Source organism: Petaurus breviceps, unplaced genomic scaffold (assembly GCF_028583685.1).
Source record: "Petaurus breviceps papuanus isolate PSGF00001 unplaced genomic scaffold, PetGlider_PUasm1.0 138, whole genome shotgun sequence".
Lineage (NCBI taxonomy): Eukaryota > Metazoa > Chordata > Mammalia > Diprotodontia > Petauridae > Petaurus > Petaurus breviceps.
Window position 1 is genome coordinate 31,095,851 of NW_027185694.1, and position 13,522 is coordinate 31,109,372.

Genomic DNA, 13,522 nt, shown 5'->3' on the forward strand with positions numbered 1-13,522 from the left:
TCAGCTTTTAATTTGGTTTTACAAGCATTTTCAGCCGTCTACTTGAGTGGGAGTAGAGAAGCATTATTTTTGAGAAATGTGTTGGGTTATGTGGGAAACTTCATTGAATCTAATTTATGCCCACTACTGCCACAAATTGTAATCTAAACACATCTCATTTTCCTGTGCAGTTCTTGTCTTTATGCTTTTATAAATTCTCCAGAGAATATTTACTCAATGCTGGTGCATTTTCTCTATGTTGTGGCTACTAATGCCATATCTGTATATTCTCTACCTCCTTTTCTGGTTATACATGTGCTTTAATGATGCCTTTGCTCTGGATAATTGCCTCTGGAAATTTGCTGCATTATGTTTTCATGCTCTGTGGCCCACTGAGTGGTGTGAATTTTTTTGTTTTTGAGATTGTGGTGTTCCATAATTGAACACCATAGAGCAACACGAGGAGGATACCGACGTGTAAAAGATTGGTGTGTTGGGGGGATGGGGTGTAGCTTGGAATTATTGAAAGTGTGACCCAGTTTTCTAACTGCCAGTTCAATTAGCTCACTTCCTTTCTGATTCTGGGTTTAATTTATTGTCCATCAGTAGCTCCTCTTCAAGATAAATATGTATTTTAATGGCTTATTTGCACATCATTATTAGATGAATATGCATTTTTTATCTACTCATTTTTTCCTGTGTGGATGATGCATTTTATATACAAATGAGCACTGAAAGTATCAGCCATTCTCCTCATGACACTGAAATCCTGGACTAAATCTATGACACTAAAATCCTCTTTTATGAGACTATGGAGCTCATTGTGGAGACTTTGAAGTGTGCTGTGGCTTGATATAGTTGACATAGTGCTTTCTACAAATAGTCACTCCCAGGATCCTGACTCCTGCAGGGAAAGCCTCCTCTATTTGGCCTTTGCATTGGACATCCTCTTCCAGGATGTTGTGTTGGATATGCCTCTTCGTGTTAAACCTCACTTAATATTGAGAATCAGAGGATTGTTGGAGAAAGTTATGTCTCTGGTTTCTTGTATTGAAAAATCCTGTATCATCTTAGCATATGGGAGATACCTTGCTGAAAGAGACCTTTTAGGCTGAAATTTTGTTCTGTTGAACCATATTTTTTTTTGGTTAATGACCAAACTTTGAGGGATAAACACTGAAGGATCTTGTAGTCTTCATATTTCTCAGTTGCATAACTAGGATGATCTGATCTTCTCTAGAAAATTATATGCAAAAGCCTACATGTTCCTTTCATATTTTTATCAAGGATGCCTTTGTATTTTGGTTAGGGTTTAACCACTCTTTCCAACGTTTAAATTGCCATTTCTGTTTCCTTGCAGAGCATATTCACTACTGAAATGATAGAATCCAGATGTAGTCATTCCATTGTAATTAATAAGGATAGGTTGCTATACAAACTCTGTTATGTCTGTTCTGTTTGATGTCTTTGTTATCCTTCCAGTTTCTTTCCTAAATAAATACCTCTTGCAAAATTGGTATTTGGAGAACATTGAGAGAAGGGAATAAAAAGAGGAGTTTGGGGGAAGAGACTGGGATAAGAATTAATTAGCCACCTGCTTTTAAGTATTTCTAATTATTTTAAACTGCCTTTGAGTTTATTGAGTGCTGCTAGATTGGACCCTCTTGCCATCATATTTTTAGCCCCAGAATGAAAGTAGTTGTAGTTTCGATTTATCCCCATAAAAAAGTCTTGGTGTTCTAACTGTGTGACCTTGGGAAAGTCATGATTTACAAAGTTCTTTATAAAAATAAAAAGTATTTTATGCTTATTTGTAATTCTCATTATAATAGACTTACATATTAGAAAACAAAGCAAATATTTTGGGGTTCCAAGTCAAGTTGGTAATATGCTATTTCTCTGGGGAAATAGTTGGAATTTTAAAATTTTGTCTTTGGGTTTCTGTTATATCTATGTGACTTTTTTTTTTAAAGGCCCAAGTAACATTACATGTGATTTTTCATTTATGATTTGAATTTTATCTGGTAATGAGCTTCATTCTGTGGACAAACACCAGAAGAACAAATACTTCTTGATACTAATCAGTTTTGGAAGAATTCATTCCTATATTTCTTTTTACAGCAACAGACAGAGTGGCAGCGGTACTTACGCCAGAGCTTGGAAGTTGTGGCCAAAGTCATGGAACTCCTTCCCAGTCACGCATTCTCTACACTGGTAACTAATCATCTGGGGAAAAATTCGTGGTGACTCTTTTCTCCTTCACTTTGTCAGCGTGGCAGAGAGGACCAGGATCCCAGAACCGAGGCTTGAGCCCTGGCTCTGAAACTGGCTGACTGCTGGATCTTATGGAAAGCCTTTTCACCTCTTTGGGATGTTTCCGTATCTCTAAAAAGGGAGAACCTGGGCTTCATAGCTCTTTCTAGTTCTATAATAGTCTGTTTAATTTACAACATAGGCAGTAAATTGAGGAAGGCTATACTCCTATATACATAGAAAACTTTGGATTTCAGCTTTTATAAACACATTTTCTTTTGTAGCTTCTTGGCCTGAAGGTGTATTTTACTGTACCCCTAATTTTATTATGTAGAGGAAAAAGTTAACTGTAATTCCCATCCTATTCAGGAGTTGATTATAGAGTATTACCAGCCTGGTATGATCCTTTATGCTTATTTTGATTTCTTGGATCTTTAATCACATGGCCTAATTTAGTTCCTTTTGAAAGCATGGTTGTATGAAGAGATCATATTAAATCCACATCGTTTTCTAAAGAAAAGAAACAGAATAAAAATATAATACATTCAGCTTTTGGGTTATCTGTTCAGGTATGTGGTCTCTTGTATTCTTTCCCCTGAGGAACGTTGTTTTACTTTGGCTTCTGTTTTTCTTAGTTTCTACTACATTAAAGTCTTTTTTTCTTTTTAATGTAATTGATTAGTAAAACAGCTTATGAAATGAAAGGTAGGCTCACCTATAGGTGCTGACAAAGTCAATAAGAGAAATGGATTTTTGAATAAATTGATCTATCTTTTTTTGCTTTGCCAGGTTCATTGATAAAATATATATGAAATATATGTTTTCCTACCAAAAGGTTGAGTGGGTCACCAAGAGATGATTTTACTTATTTTTGGTGGGAAAGTTGTAGTCTGAGGTGAACCTGTTATCAAAATATCAGGGTAGTTGCTGATAGCTTAATCAAAATAGATCTTGGCTTAGGATATAACTTGACTGTCAAACCTTTTTTGTCCTCCTTGCTTTTTGTGAAATTGACGTAGTTGCCTTCCTGTAGTTACTGAATGTTAATCCTCAAAGTAATTTCAGTGGTGGAAATCATTGGGGGAATTGAATTGAGAGATTTCCTTGACCTATATGTATCTATAAATAGCCAAGATTCATTAGAGCAAATAATTTCCATTTCTACTTACCCAGCTTTATTACACATTGTTCCCCTTTAAAAATTGTAGGTTATTTACATAGTCTTCACACATGACGCTCTGTCTCGTCTTTTCTGTCTTTACAGTGACTGTCTTCTGTTGTTGGAATGCCCTCTCTCCTCTCGCTAATGCCTCTCAGAATTTATAGTTTCCTTCAAGATTCAGTTCAAGTGCCCCTTTCTGAATGAAGCCTTTGCTAATTCCCTCAGCTTTAGTGTTTTCCCTACTAAAATAACCTCGAAATAATTTTTTATGTACTTACATATGTACTTGTTGTTTCCCCCAGTTGGATGCTAACTTTTTGAGGAGAAGGGATTATTTCGATTTTGTCTTTGTATGCCAGGCACCTGTCATAGCATCTAGGACATGATAGACTCTCAATAAATGCTTGTTGATTGATTCTCTTTCCATACTTTGGTCATTGTATAATTTGATGTTAATGGGATTAAAACACATTTATGACTTTCACATTTGTTTCTTTGCTTTCAGTTCCCAGTTCTTCAAGACAATTTAGAAGTTTATCTGGGGTTACAGCAGTTTGTAGTTACTTCAGGGTCAGGTAAACCTGTTTTCATTTTCTAATATAAGCAGTTATTTTAAAAAGAAGAACTGATACTTCTCTAATTAATGATTCTGTTGTTATCATAATGTTCCCCCATAACTCCTCATTCCCTTAAGTAAACTTAAAAAAATTGTAATACTAAGGCATTATGGGAGGGAAGAGATAAAAGATGAGATGACAAAAAAAATTTCAAAGGGTTATACTTTAGTGAATCTACATTCACTAAATGAATGGGGGCCAATTTAGGTCAGTGACAGAACTTATTAAAATCCTGACTGGTGTGCTGTCCAATTTTTGGTTTAGGCCTTATCTTTTAGGCTCCTACTGATTTGCATGGCCTTTTAAAATGTTTACACTGTTGTTTTTATTAGAAATTGGAATTTTTTGGTGTGCTGGAACACTTTTTAAAGTTAGGGTAGTAAGTTAAAAAAAATCATCTTGGTCTTTAACATGACATATCTCTCTTTTTCTAATATTTATAACCAAAGGAATATGAGTTTAGGTATAGTAGATGAAATTCTGCAAGCTGTAATTATTACACCTGCTATGACTTAATAATTTGTCCACCTTATTTTAGACTCCTCTTGGGAAGTCTCTTAATTTAGCCAGACTAAATTGCTTTGACTGAAGGCTTTTCCAATTTCTTCATTTAGTAACCATATGTATTTTGGTTTAGTTTAGCATTAGTAATTGCTTTTCCTTCCTTTTGAATTCCCTCTTCGCTCGCTGCCCCAATAACAATAAAATATTAATCATTGATCTCTCAGCTTTATATTTCTGTTCAAACCTGAGTGATTAATTTTTTTTCACGTCAAGCCTCTACTTTCTTCTTCCCCATTTAATACCACATCTTCGGAGTCTTTCTCAAACTTCTTTAGGTGTACTATCTTTAGTACACATAAATGTGTACTTTAAAATAGAACAATTTAATAAAAAATTTCAAATAAGCTAACTACATTTAGCTACATGAACTGATAGGGTGGTAAATGAAAAGTTGAATCCATCAAAATTCCAAATGAAATTTGCCTTTTTTTTTCGTGGAGGCAATACCTGAGTTCAGAATCTCAACTTGGCAGTTTACTGTTTGCTTTACCTTGGGCCTTGACGTTTGTGTGCCTCAGTTTGCTAATCTGTAAAAGGAGTGTTATATTAGATAGGTGATCTTTAAGTTCCTTTTCAATTCTCAATCTGTTTTTCTAATTTCTACCTCTTCTACTTGTTCAATCAGAATTCTGTTCTTTATACAGTACAGGCTTTTCTAATAGAATTCCAGCAATTACTTAACTATACCTTATGTAGTTATGTACAACGTCCTGGCCCATGATTCCCTTTCTGCATGGTCAGCATTACCTACTTAGGCTTGTCATGACTGGAATATAGAGGTATTGAGAGAAAGGACCATGGTTCCCGGGGAAGCTTTTTGACTACAGCAAATCCTACTTTAAGGAAGCTGACTGTTTTTGAATGGCTTTTGATTTAATGAACCATAATAACTTGTTTCTGTTATTATTGGAGCTTTTAAATAATCTGGCTAGCCCTAGGGACTCTAGTATGACTTTGGCATACATCAAGTACAAAAAATGCTCTTTTGGATACTGGAATGGGTAAATGCCTTTACCTAGAATGGTATCATTTAATTCTCAGAGATAAGTAGAATGAGTTTTATTTATGTCAGAGTTATTTTATTTGTTATACAGCTCTTAAATGCCTTACTATGTCAAACACATTGTGTGGAGTGGCCATATTCTAAGAGTTTAGCCTTGATCTAATGAAATGATACTGTTTTTCTGCAGAATTTAACAACTCCCCCTGCCTTGTTTATTTAATAAATTTACATAGGAATTTGTGGGGAACTCTGTTGTTTTTTAGGGATGCAAATGTGGAAAGAGTGCTAGACTAGGAATCAGGAGACCTGAATTCTGGGATGTCATCTCTAAAGGGAGAGGAGATCAACTAGGTGGTCTCCAAAACCCTTTTCAGGTTTGGGAGTCTATTACCTATTACCTCAGAACAATGCTCATATAGTACAGTGGAAAGAGTCAGCAACTAGGTTTAAATTCTACTTCAATACTTTTTACTGAAGGAAAAACACCTAAATAAGAGCATAGGACAAGATGGTAAAAGAGGCATAGAAATCCACTGAAGAAAAAACATCTTAAAAAGCAGAATTGGCCAAGTGGAAAAGAGATATATAGAAATTCACTGAAGAATTCCTTAAAAAGGAGGCCACATGGAAAAAGATGTATAAAAATTCACTGAGAAAAAGAACTCCTTAAAATAGTAGAATTGACCAAAAGAAAAAGGAGTTACAAAAGCTCACTTAAAAAAAAGAAATCCTTAAAAATTAGAATTGGGCAAGTGGAAGCTACTCCATGTGACTTAAGAAACAGTAAAACAAAATGAAAAGAATGAAAAAATAGGAGAAAATGTGAACTATCTCATTGGAAAAACAACTGATCTGGAAAATAGATTGAGGAGAGAGAATTTAAATTTAATTTAGTTTAGTTTTTAATTCAGTTAGGCTATCTGAAAGCCATGATCAAAAAAAAAGAGCCTGGATATCATCTTTTAAGAAACTATAAAGGAAAAGTGCCCTGATATTTTAGAACCAAGAAGATAAACTAGAAATTGGAAGAATCCACAATATACCTTTGGAAAGAGATTGCAAGATGAAAACTCAGAAATATTATAGCCAAATTCCAGAGCTCCCAGGTGAAGGAGAAAATATTGCAAGCAGCCAGAAAGAAACAGTTCAGATATTGGGGAGCCAGAGTATCACAAGATTTAGCAGCTTCTACATGAAAAGATTGGAAGTTTTGGAATGTGATATTTCAGAGGGCAGAGGAGCTAGGATTATAACCAAGAATCACCTATGGAGCAAAACAATATAATTCTTCAAGAAGGAAGAAGGGAGAGGAATGGATATTTAATGAAATAGAGGACTTTCAATTTCAAGCCTTCTGATGAAAAAAACCAGAGTTGAATATAAAATTTGACTTTCAAATCCAAGTCTCAGGAGAAGCATAAAATGTTAAGAAGGAAAGAGAAATCATAAGGGACTCAATAAAGCTAAACTGTATACATTCCTATGTGGTGAGATGATACTTGTAACTCCTAAGCTCTTCATCATTATTAGAGCAAATTAGAAAGAACGTTGTGTGAGTTGATTATGATGGGATGATATCTAAAAAAAATTAGGTGAGAAAGAGGGATGTGACTGTAATGAAATATCTGAAAAAAAGTAAAATTAAGCAGTGAGAAAGGGATGTGCTGGGAGAAGGGAGAGGCAAAATAGGGTAAATTATCTCACATAAAAGAAGAGCAAAAGAACTTATATGGGGGGCGAAGCTGGGCGGGTGGTGGAGAAAGCTTGAACTTTGCTTTCATTGAAATTGGCTCAAAGAGAGAATAATGTACACACTCAGTTGGCTATAGAAATCTACCTTATCTTACAGGTTAAGTAGGAGAGGGAAGGAAAAAGAGAAAGGGGTGGGGTAGGCTGAGAGAAGAGAGGGTAAATTGGAAGAGGCAGTGGTCAGAAGCAAAGCACTTTTGAGGAGGGACAGGGTGAAAGAATAGAGAGAAGGATACACAAGGGAAAAGTAGAATGGAGGGAAGTATATAATAAACCTAATTGTGAAAAAATTTTATAGTAAGCTTCTCTGATAAAGGCATCATTTCCCAAATATATAGAGAACTGAGTCAAATTGATATAAAAATACAAGTTATTGCCTAATTGATCTAGAAATCAGTTACCTCTAGTCACATGAAAAAATGCTCTAAATCACTATTGATTAGAGAAATGCACATTAAAATAACTCTTAGGTACCACTTCACACCTATCAAGATTGGCTGACAAAACAGGAAAATGATAAATGTTGGAGGAGATAATGGGAAAATTGGGACACTAAAGCACTATTGGTGGAGTTGTAAACTGATCCAATCATTTTGGAGAGGAATTTGGAACTATATCCAAATGACTATAAAAAATGCATATCCTTTGACTGAGCAATACCACTAGGTCTGTTTCCCAAAGAGATTAAAAAAGAAAGGAAAAGGACCTATCTGTATAAAAATATTTATACCATTTCTTTTTTGTGATGGCAAAGAATTGGAAATTGAGGGGACATCCATCAGTTGAGGAATAGATGAATAAGTTTTGGTATATAATTATGATGGAATACTGTTATAAGAATGCTATAAGAAATGACAAGCAGGATGCTTTCAGACAAACCTGGAAAAACTTAGATGAACTGATGCAAAGTGAAATGAACAGAACCAGGAGAACACTGTACACAGTAATTGCAGTATTGTATGATGATCCACTGTGAATTATTTAGCTATTGTCAGCAGTACAATGATCCAAGACAATTTTGAAAGATTCATGATGAAAAATGCTGTCTACCTCCAGAGAAAGAACTAATGGAGTCTGAATGCAGATCATTGTATGCTTTTAAAAGACTTAAAATTTTTTTATAGTCTGTATTTTCTTTTACAGCGTGACTAACATGTAAATAAGTTTTGCATGACTATATAACCTATTCTCAGTGAGGGGTAAGGAGAGAGAGGAACAGAGAATTTGGAACTCAGAATTTAAAAAAAAAAACAAATGTTAAAAACTGTTTCTACCTGTAATTGGAAAAAAAATTTTAAAAATATGCTTGGCATATCCCTAATCTCTTGTAATAACAAGTTATAGTTCTCTAAGGATTATTTAGGAATTTGTCTGAACTCTTATTGAGCCACTGTATATTTCCATATTGTACTAAGATACAGAGTAGTGACTTTGATAAGGTTGCCATCTACAATGTAAAGTAGTTACTGGGTTTTATTTATTCCAGAACATCCTCTTTCAGTCTTCTTTTGGAGAAGTCACATTCACCCTATCAGTATTCTTCATCGTTTTAGAAGTTTGCATCATATCCAGATCTTGCCTGTCTTGTTCTTTCAGTTTCTTTTCTCCTAATTGTAGGAGATTTATATATTTATATATCTTGAATTGGCAACTGGATCTACTGAAATGTTGCATATAGAGCATCATTTTGCTCATGAGTAGAGTAACATCTGTTCATTCTTTCATTTAGCTGTCATTCCTGACATTGACTAATGTCTTGGGATCCAGTATAGCTTCAACAGTAACATTGAGGTGATGTCTTTGTCAGAACACATTATTTTCTTAGCACAGAATGTACATTTTGGTCAAGACTTCCAGTTTCATTTTTGAATTCTTTCAGTTTTTCAGTGGAGGATGCCTAGTTCTGGTATTTTAGGCCTAGTTGGTTAAGCTTGGAATATCTTTTGTATTTACCACAACTTGATCTAGCTGCTATAAAAGACAATTAGGAAGTGACAGTTTTACCTGTTATTCTTTCTTAGAAAAGATTGAAACAAAAGATTTTTTTTCAGGCCATTTGTTCCATTTTCATCATTGAGTACTGTACAGTGATTATTAAGTGTTCCCATTATAGATGACTTTCTTCTGTCAGCAAATTTATAGTTGACTTGTGAGATTTTTATAAGGTTAATTTCAAATTCCTATTTGGTTTGGCTCATGTCTAGTTCGTATTGACCATAATACACTTTATATTGTCCTTTAGTCTCACATGGGCATCTTGATCTCACAAGGGGAATAGTACTTTCTAGGAAAGGTATTTTTTGCCAGTTAGTCAAGAAGGGTTTTGTGCCCTGTTTTTCTCATCTGTGGTGCATGATATTTCTGATCTTGGATTCTTTTGGTTGCTCAGTTTCAACTATTAGGGCACATGTGATTGGGTTTTAGCTATTTGAATTACCAAAACTCTATATTCCATAATAGAATGTTTTCTTTGTATACTGATTAAATGTTAAAATGAATGGATTGTAGCAATAAGTCAGGCCGTATAGTTCAACCAGTGTATTTTTCCATCTGTTGCTCTTATTTTATGACTGCTTCAAGATGATTTGGTTTCCTAAATCTGTGCTTTCAGTCACCGTGACATTCTGCCCCTTTGACCCTCTGTGTTACAGTACTCTTACATGAAGGAGATCTCACTTTAACATGTTTTATACTTTTCTTTTTTTTGTGGAGGGGGATGGGTGGTGAGAAATCTCTTGGACAGGTATAGGAAGTATGTGAGTAGAAGTATAAATTACTCTTACGAAGTATAAACTTAAAGTGTGTGTGTGTGTGTGTGTGTGTGTGTGTGTGTGTGTGTGTGAGAGAGAGAGATAGAGATAGTGAGTGTGAGGTGTGTGAGAGATTTTCCTCAGTTCGGTAGGTGCAAGCCCTATTTTATGGTAATCATTTTTTATACCAGTGGAACTTTAAGTTGCCTTGACTTTGCAGATTCAGTTGTTGTATTACTCATAAATCACTTTGTCAGCATTGTAAACATGAAAAAATCAGATACAGTTTCAGCTCATCTGTCTTTTCTCATATGTAGTGAACAACAACAAAACCCCCAAGCCAGTCAACATTCTTTTTTATTTTTACTAATCATTACAGAATCTGGGTTGTATCTCTATATAATTTTCCTTGCCTATGATTCATTAATTCATTCAACAAACCTTTGAATGTCTGTTGTTGACAGTGTGGTAGCTAAGCACATATGCAAAAAAAGAATTCTTTTTTTTCTGTCAGTCTAAATCTTATCACTGCTATCCCCAGTAAGTCCTGTCTGTATTGTTTATTAAGCAGTTTTAATTCAATAAATATTTGAGTCCTTATTGTGTACAAGTCACTATGCTTAGGAGCTTTGAGGATAACAAAGATGAAGACAGCCAATCCTTAAAGATTAAAGAGCTTGTACCTTAAAGAGCTTGTACCGAATGGGTGAGATAAGCACACAAGTAATGATAGTATCAGATAGAATTATCAGTATCATAAGAAAAGTATATTGGGACTCTAGTATATTCACATATTTCAATATTTAATGAGTATTTGTTGAATCGAGTTGTTCCCTCTGCCTGGAAAATATTGGGGCATGTTTGTAGAACATTGTAAGTAGTATAATTTGGTTGACCTTGTAAAGCACATTTACATGAATGGTGGGAGGTAAGATTTAACAAAAAAAAAAGACAACTATTAGGTCTGTGTTTTGAATACTAGGTTGAAGAGTTTGGACTTTGTTTAGTCGGCAACAGAGATGAGATGTTGGAGAATTTTGAGCAAGAAATTGACATCACAATGATGCTTCAGGAAACTCAATTTGGAAAATTTTTTATTTCAGGAGTATAAAACTTAAAAAATTTGATTCCAGGTATATTCAATTTTAAATGAAACAAAATTTCCACAAGGAGCAATGTTGTAAATAGGCAGTTCTATTCAATATAACAAATTATCTGACTGTGATATAGAAATGATTTTTTTTAAGAAGAAATGGAGGACAGAACAGGTAAGATGTGAGCAAGGGAAATTATGAAGAAAAGAAGGAGTATATTATACTGTGCTATATTGAATGACTAAGTAAATCACTTTTCTGTATTAGGAAGTATACTGTCAGCTTATCTATTTAAACTATATTGTAGACTTTTGAAATTTTTGCTAGTTTGTAAAAGAGTAACTTATAAACTTGCTTTGAAACTTTAGAGGTACTGGGCAGCCTGAAATATAGCTGTCAGCCTGAAAATACTTTAACATTTAAAAATTGTCTGATTGCTCTATTTTTTTGGAAATTGGTTTTATCTCATGAAGGCAATATGACTAAGCATACATTAAAATTCTTGCAAACCCAGACCTCTAAGATCATGTCCCACAACCAGGAAGTGAAGCACTATCTCCTTCTCTACTGCTCCCTCTATTCCTCCCCCCAAACCTTTCAGGAAAGGAAAGGGAAAGGAAGAGAAGGGAAGTAGGATTTCATTTCCACTGGAGGTCTTGTTTTTAGAAAGGAAGAGTGACTTTTCTCCTGGTCTAAGGGCAAAGTCGAGGGATTGTGGTTATTTAGCACTAGTCTAAATTATTATAGTTCCAGTTATTCTCTGATCCTTTCCTACTTCCCTTATACCTTTCTCTCTTATTTGATTCCGTTTTCCTTGCCTCCTAAGTGCCCAGGATCCTTATCCTACTTAGCTGAACATAACTTCTCACTGTGGTTGCTTCTTTTTATGTTTCCATTCCTTCAGTGAGCAAGTCTCAGGTAGGAGCTGGTTTTTAATAAGACTATTTTCTTATTAAGTAAGAATTAAGCTAATACTCTACATACCTTAATTCTTGGGAAAGCATTTGAATTTTAAGGGAAAGCTAATTAATCAAATATGTTTCTGATTGGTTGTTAGTTAAAAAGTGAATTTTAAGAACATACTAATGTTATTCAAGTGAATCTCTCAACTGATGGAATTTCATATAGTGTAGTGGAGATATTTTTTAGGTGGGACCCCCTTTGAGAAGGTTCTCTTATTTATGGAATTGTAGGAATTTTCAGAATTGACACCAAGCATCTTTTCTTCACTGTTCATTCCCCTCTCCCGTATTCTTCTCATTCTGGTTCCTGTAGCCCTTTTACTTCTCTCTCGTTAGACTTAGCCTGGTGGTTGTATTGTGACTCATTGGCAGGGACCTATTAGGTTTCTCCTATGTTTGTAGGGTAAGACCCAAGCTCTCTCTCATGCAACAGCTAAAAATCTTGTCAGTCCTTGAGTGCTAACCATAGTGCTCTTACTCTCAGAATGTTTGCATACTTAGACTTAACACAAATGTTGTTAAATCCTGGCTATACTCCTTCTTATTCTCACCAACTGTTGGTGGATGGTGCTATTTATAGCCAGCAGAGGGAGACAAGGGTAACGTTTTCTACTTAGCAGTAGAAACTTGTTAGAGGGATTAGTTAATGCAGTTCTTTCTATTAGCAAGAAGAAGCAGGTTGTTATATGAGTTCTGATGACTAGATGACATCAAAGATTTCCAGTTGTAGGAAGGCTGAATTTTGAGCCCTCTTACTACTTGGGCATAGAATTTGTTTATTTGAGTAGTTTGTTCTTAAAAGAAATGGGAATGTTTGTTATTTCATGAGCATTCATTTAATTTCTTACCCTGCCTTTCTCCTGCTATCTGTGTGCCTTTGGGTAAATCACTTTAACTCTTGGGTTCTAAGTTTCTTCATTTTCAAAGTCAGGGACTACATGGTCTCCAAGATCTAGATCCTGCATCTACTGACAAAAAATTTTTTTTTTATCAGGTTGGCTTCAGATTTGTTCAGCATGTTATATGTGTTCATATTCAAGTTATCCAAGATTTTTTGTTTTGAGAATTGCTTTTACTGTTTTCTGAGTAGTTAGCTGAATTATTATTTTTACAAGTAACTTAAAGCATTTTTTTTCTGTGAAACTGACAATAATGGTGTGTTTCAGGTCACAGGTTGAACATCACAGCAGAGAATGATTGCAGGCGGTTGCATTGTTCTTTGAGAGACTTGAGCTCTCTCCTCCAGGCTGTTGGCCGGTTAGCTGAATATTTTATTGGAGACGTGTTTGCTGCCAGATTCAATGATGCACTTACAGTTGTGGAGAGGTAAGCAAAAGGTCACAGTTTAAGTCATCTCTTGGTAGTTTTGTCATTCTCTTGAGAAACCTT

The 13,522-nt window shown here is 34.9% G+C and overlaps 1 protein-coding gene across 1 annotated transcript in view; it reads left to right on the plus strand.

Annotated features, from left to right (window-relative positions):
• XPO6 (exportin 6) overlaps positions 1-13,522 on the plus strand; it is a 143,953-nt gene that overhangs the window by 96,788 nt on the left and 33,643 nt on the right. Inside the window, exons 11-13 of the mRNA XM_069064132.1 lie at positions 2,101-2,193; positions 3,900-3,969; positions 13,300-13,459. Coding sequence (XP_068920233.1) covers positions 2,101-2,193; positions 3,900-3,969; positions 13,300-13,459 — 323 coding nt within the window. The remainder of the gene's footprint in view (positions 1-2,100; positions 2,194-3,899; positions 3,970-13,299; positions 13,460-13,522) is intronic.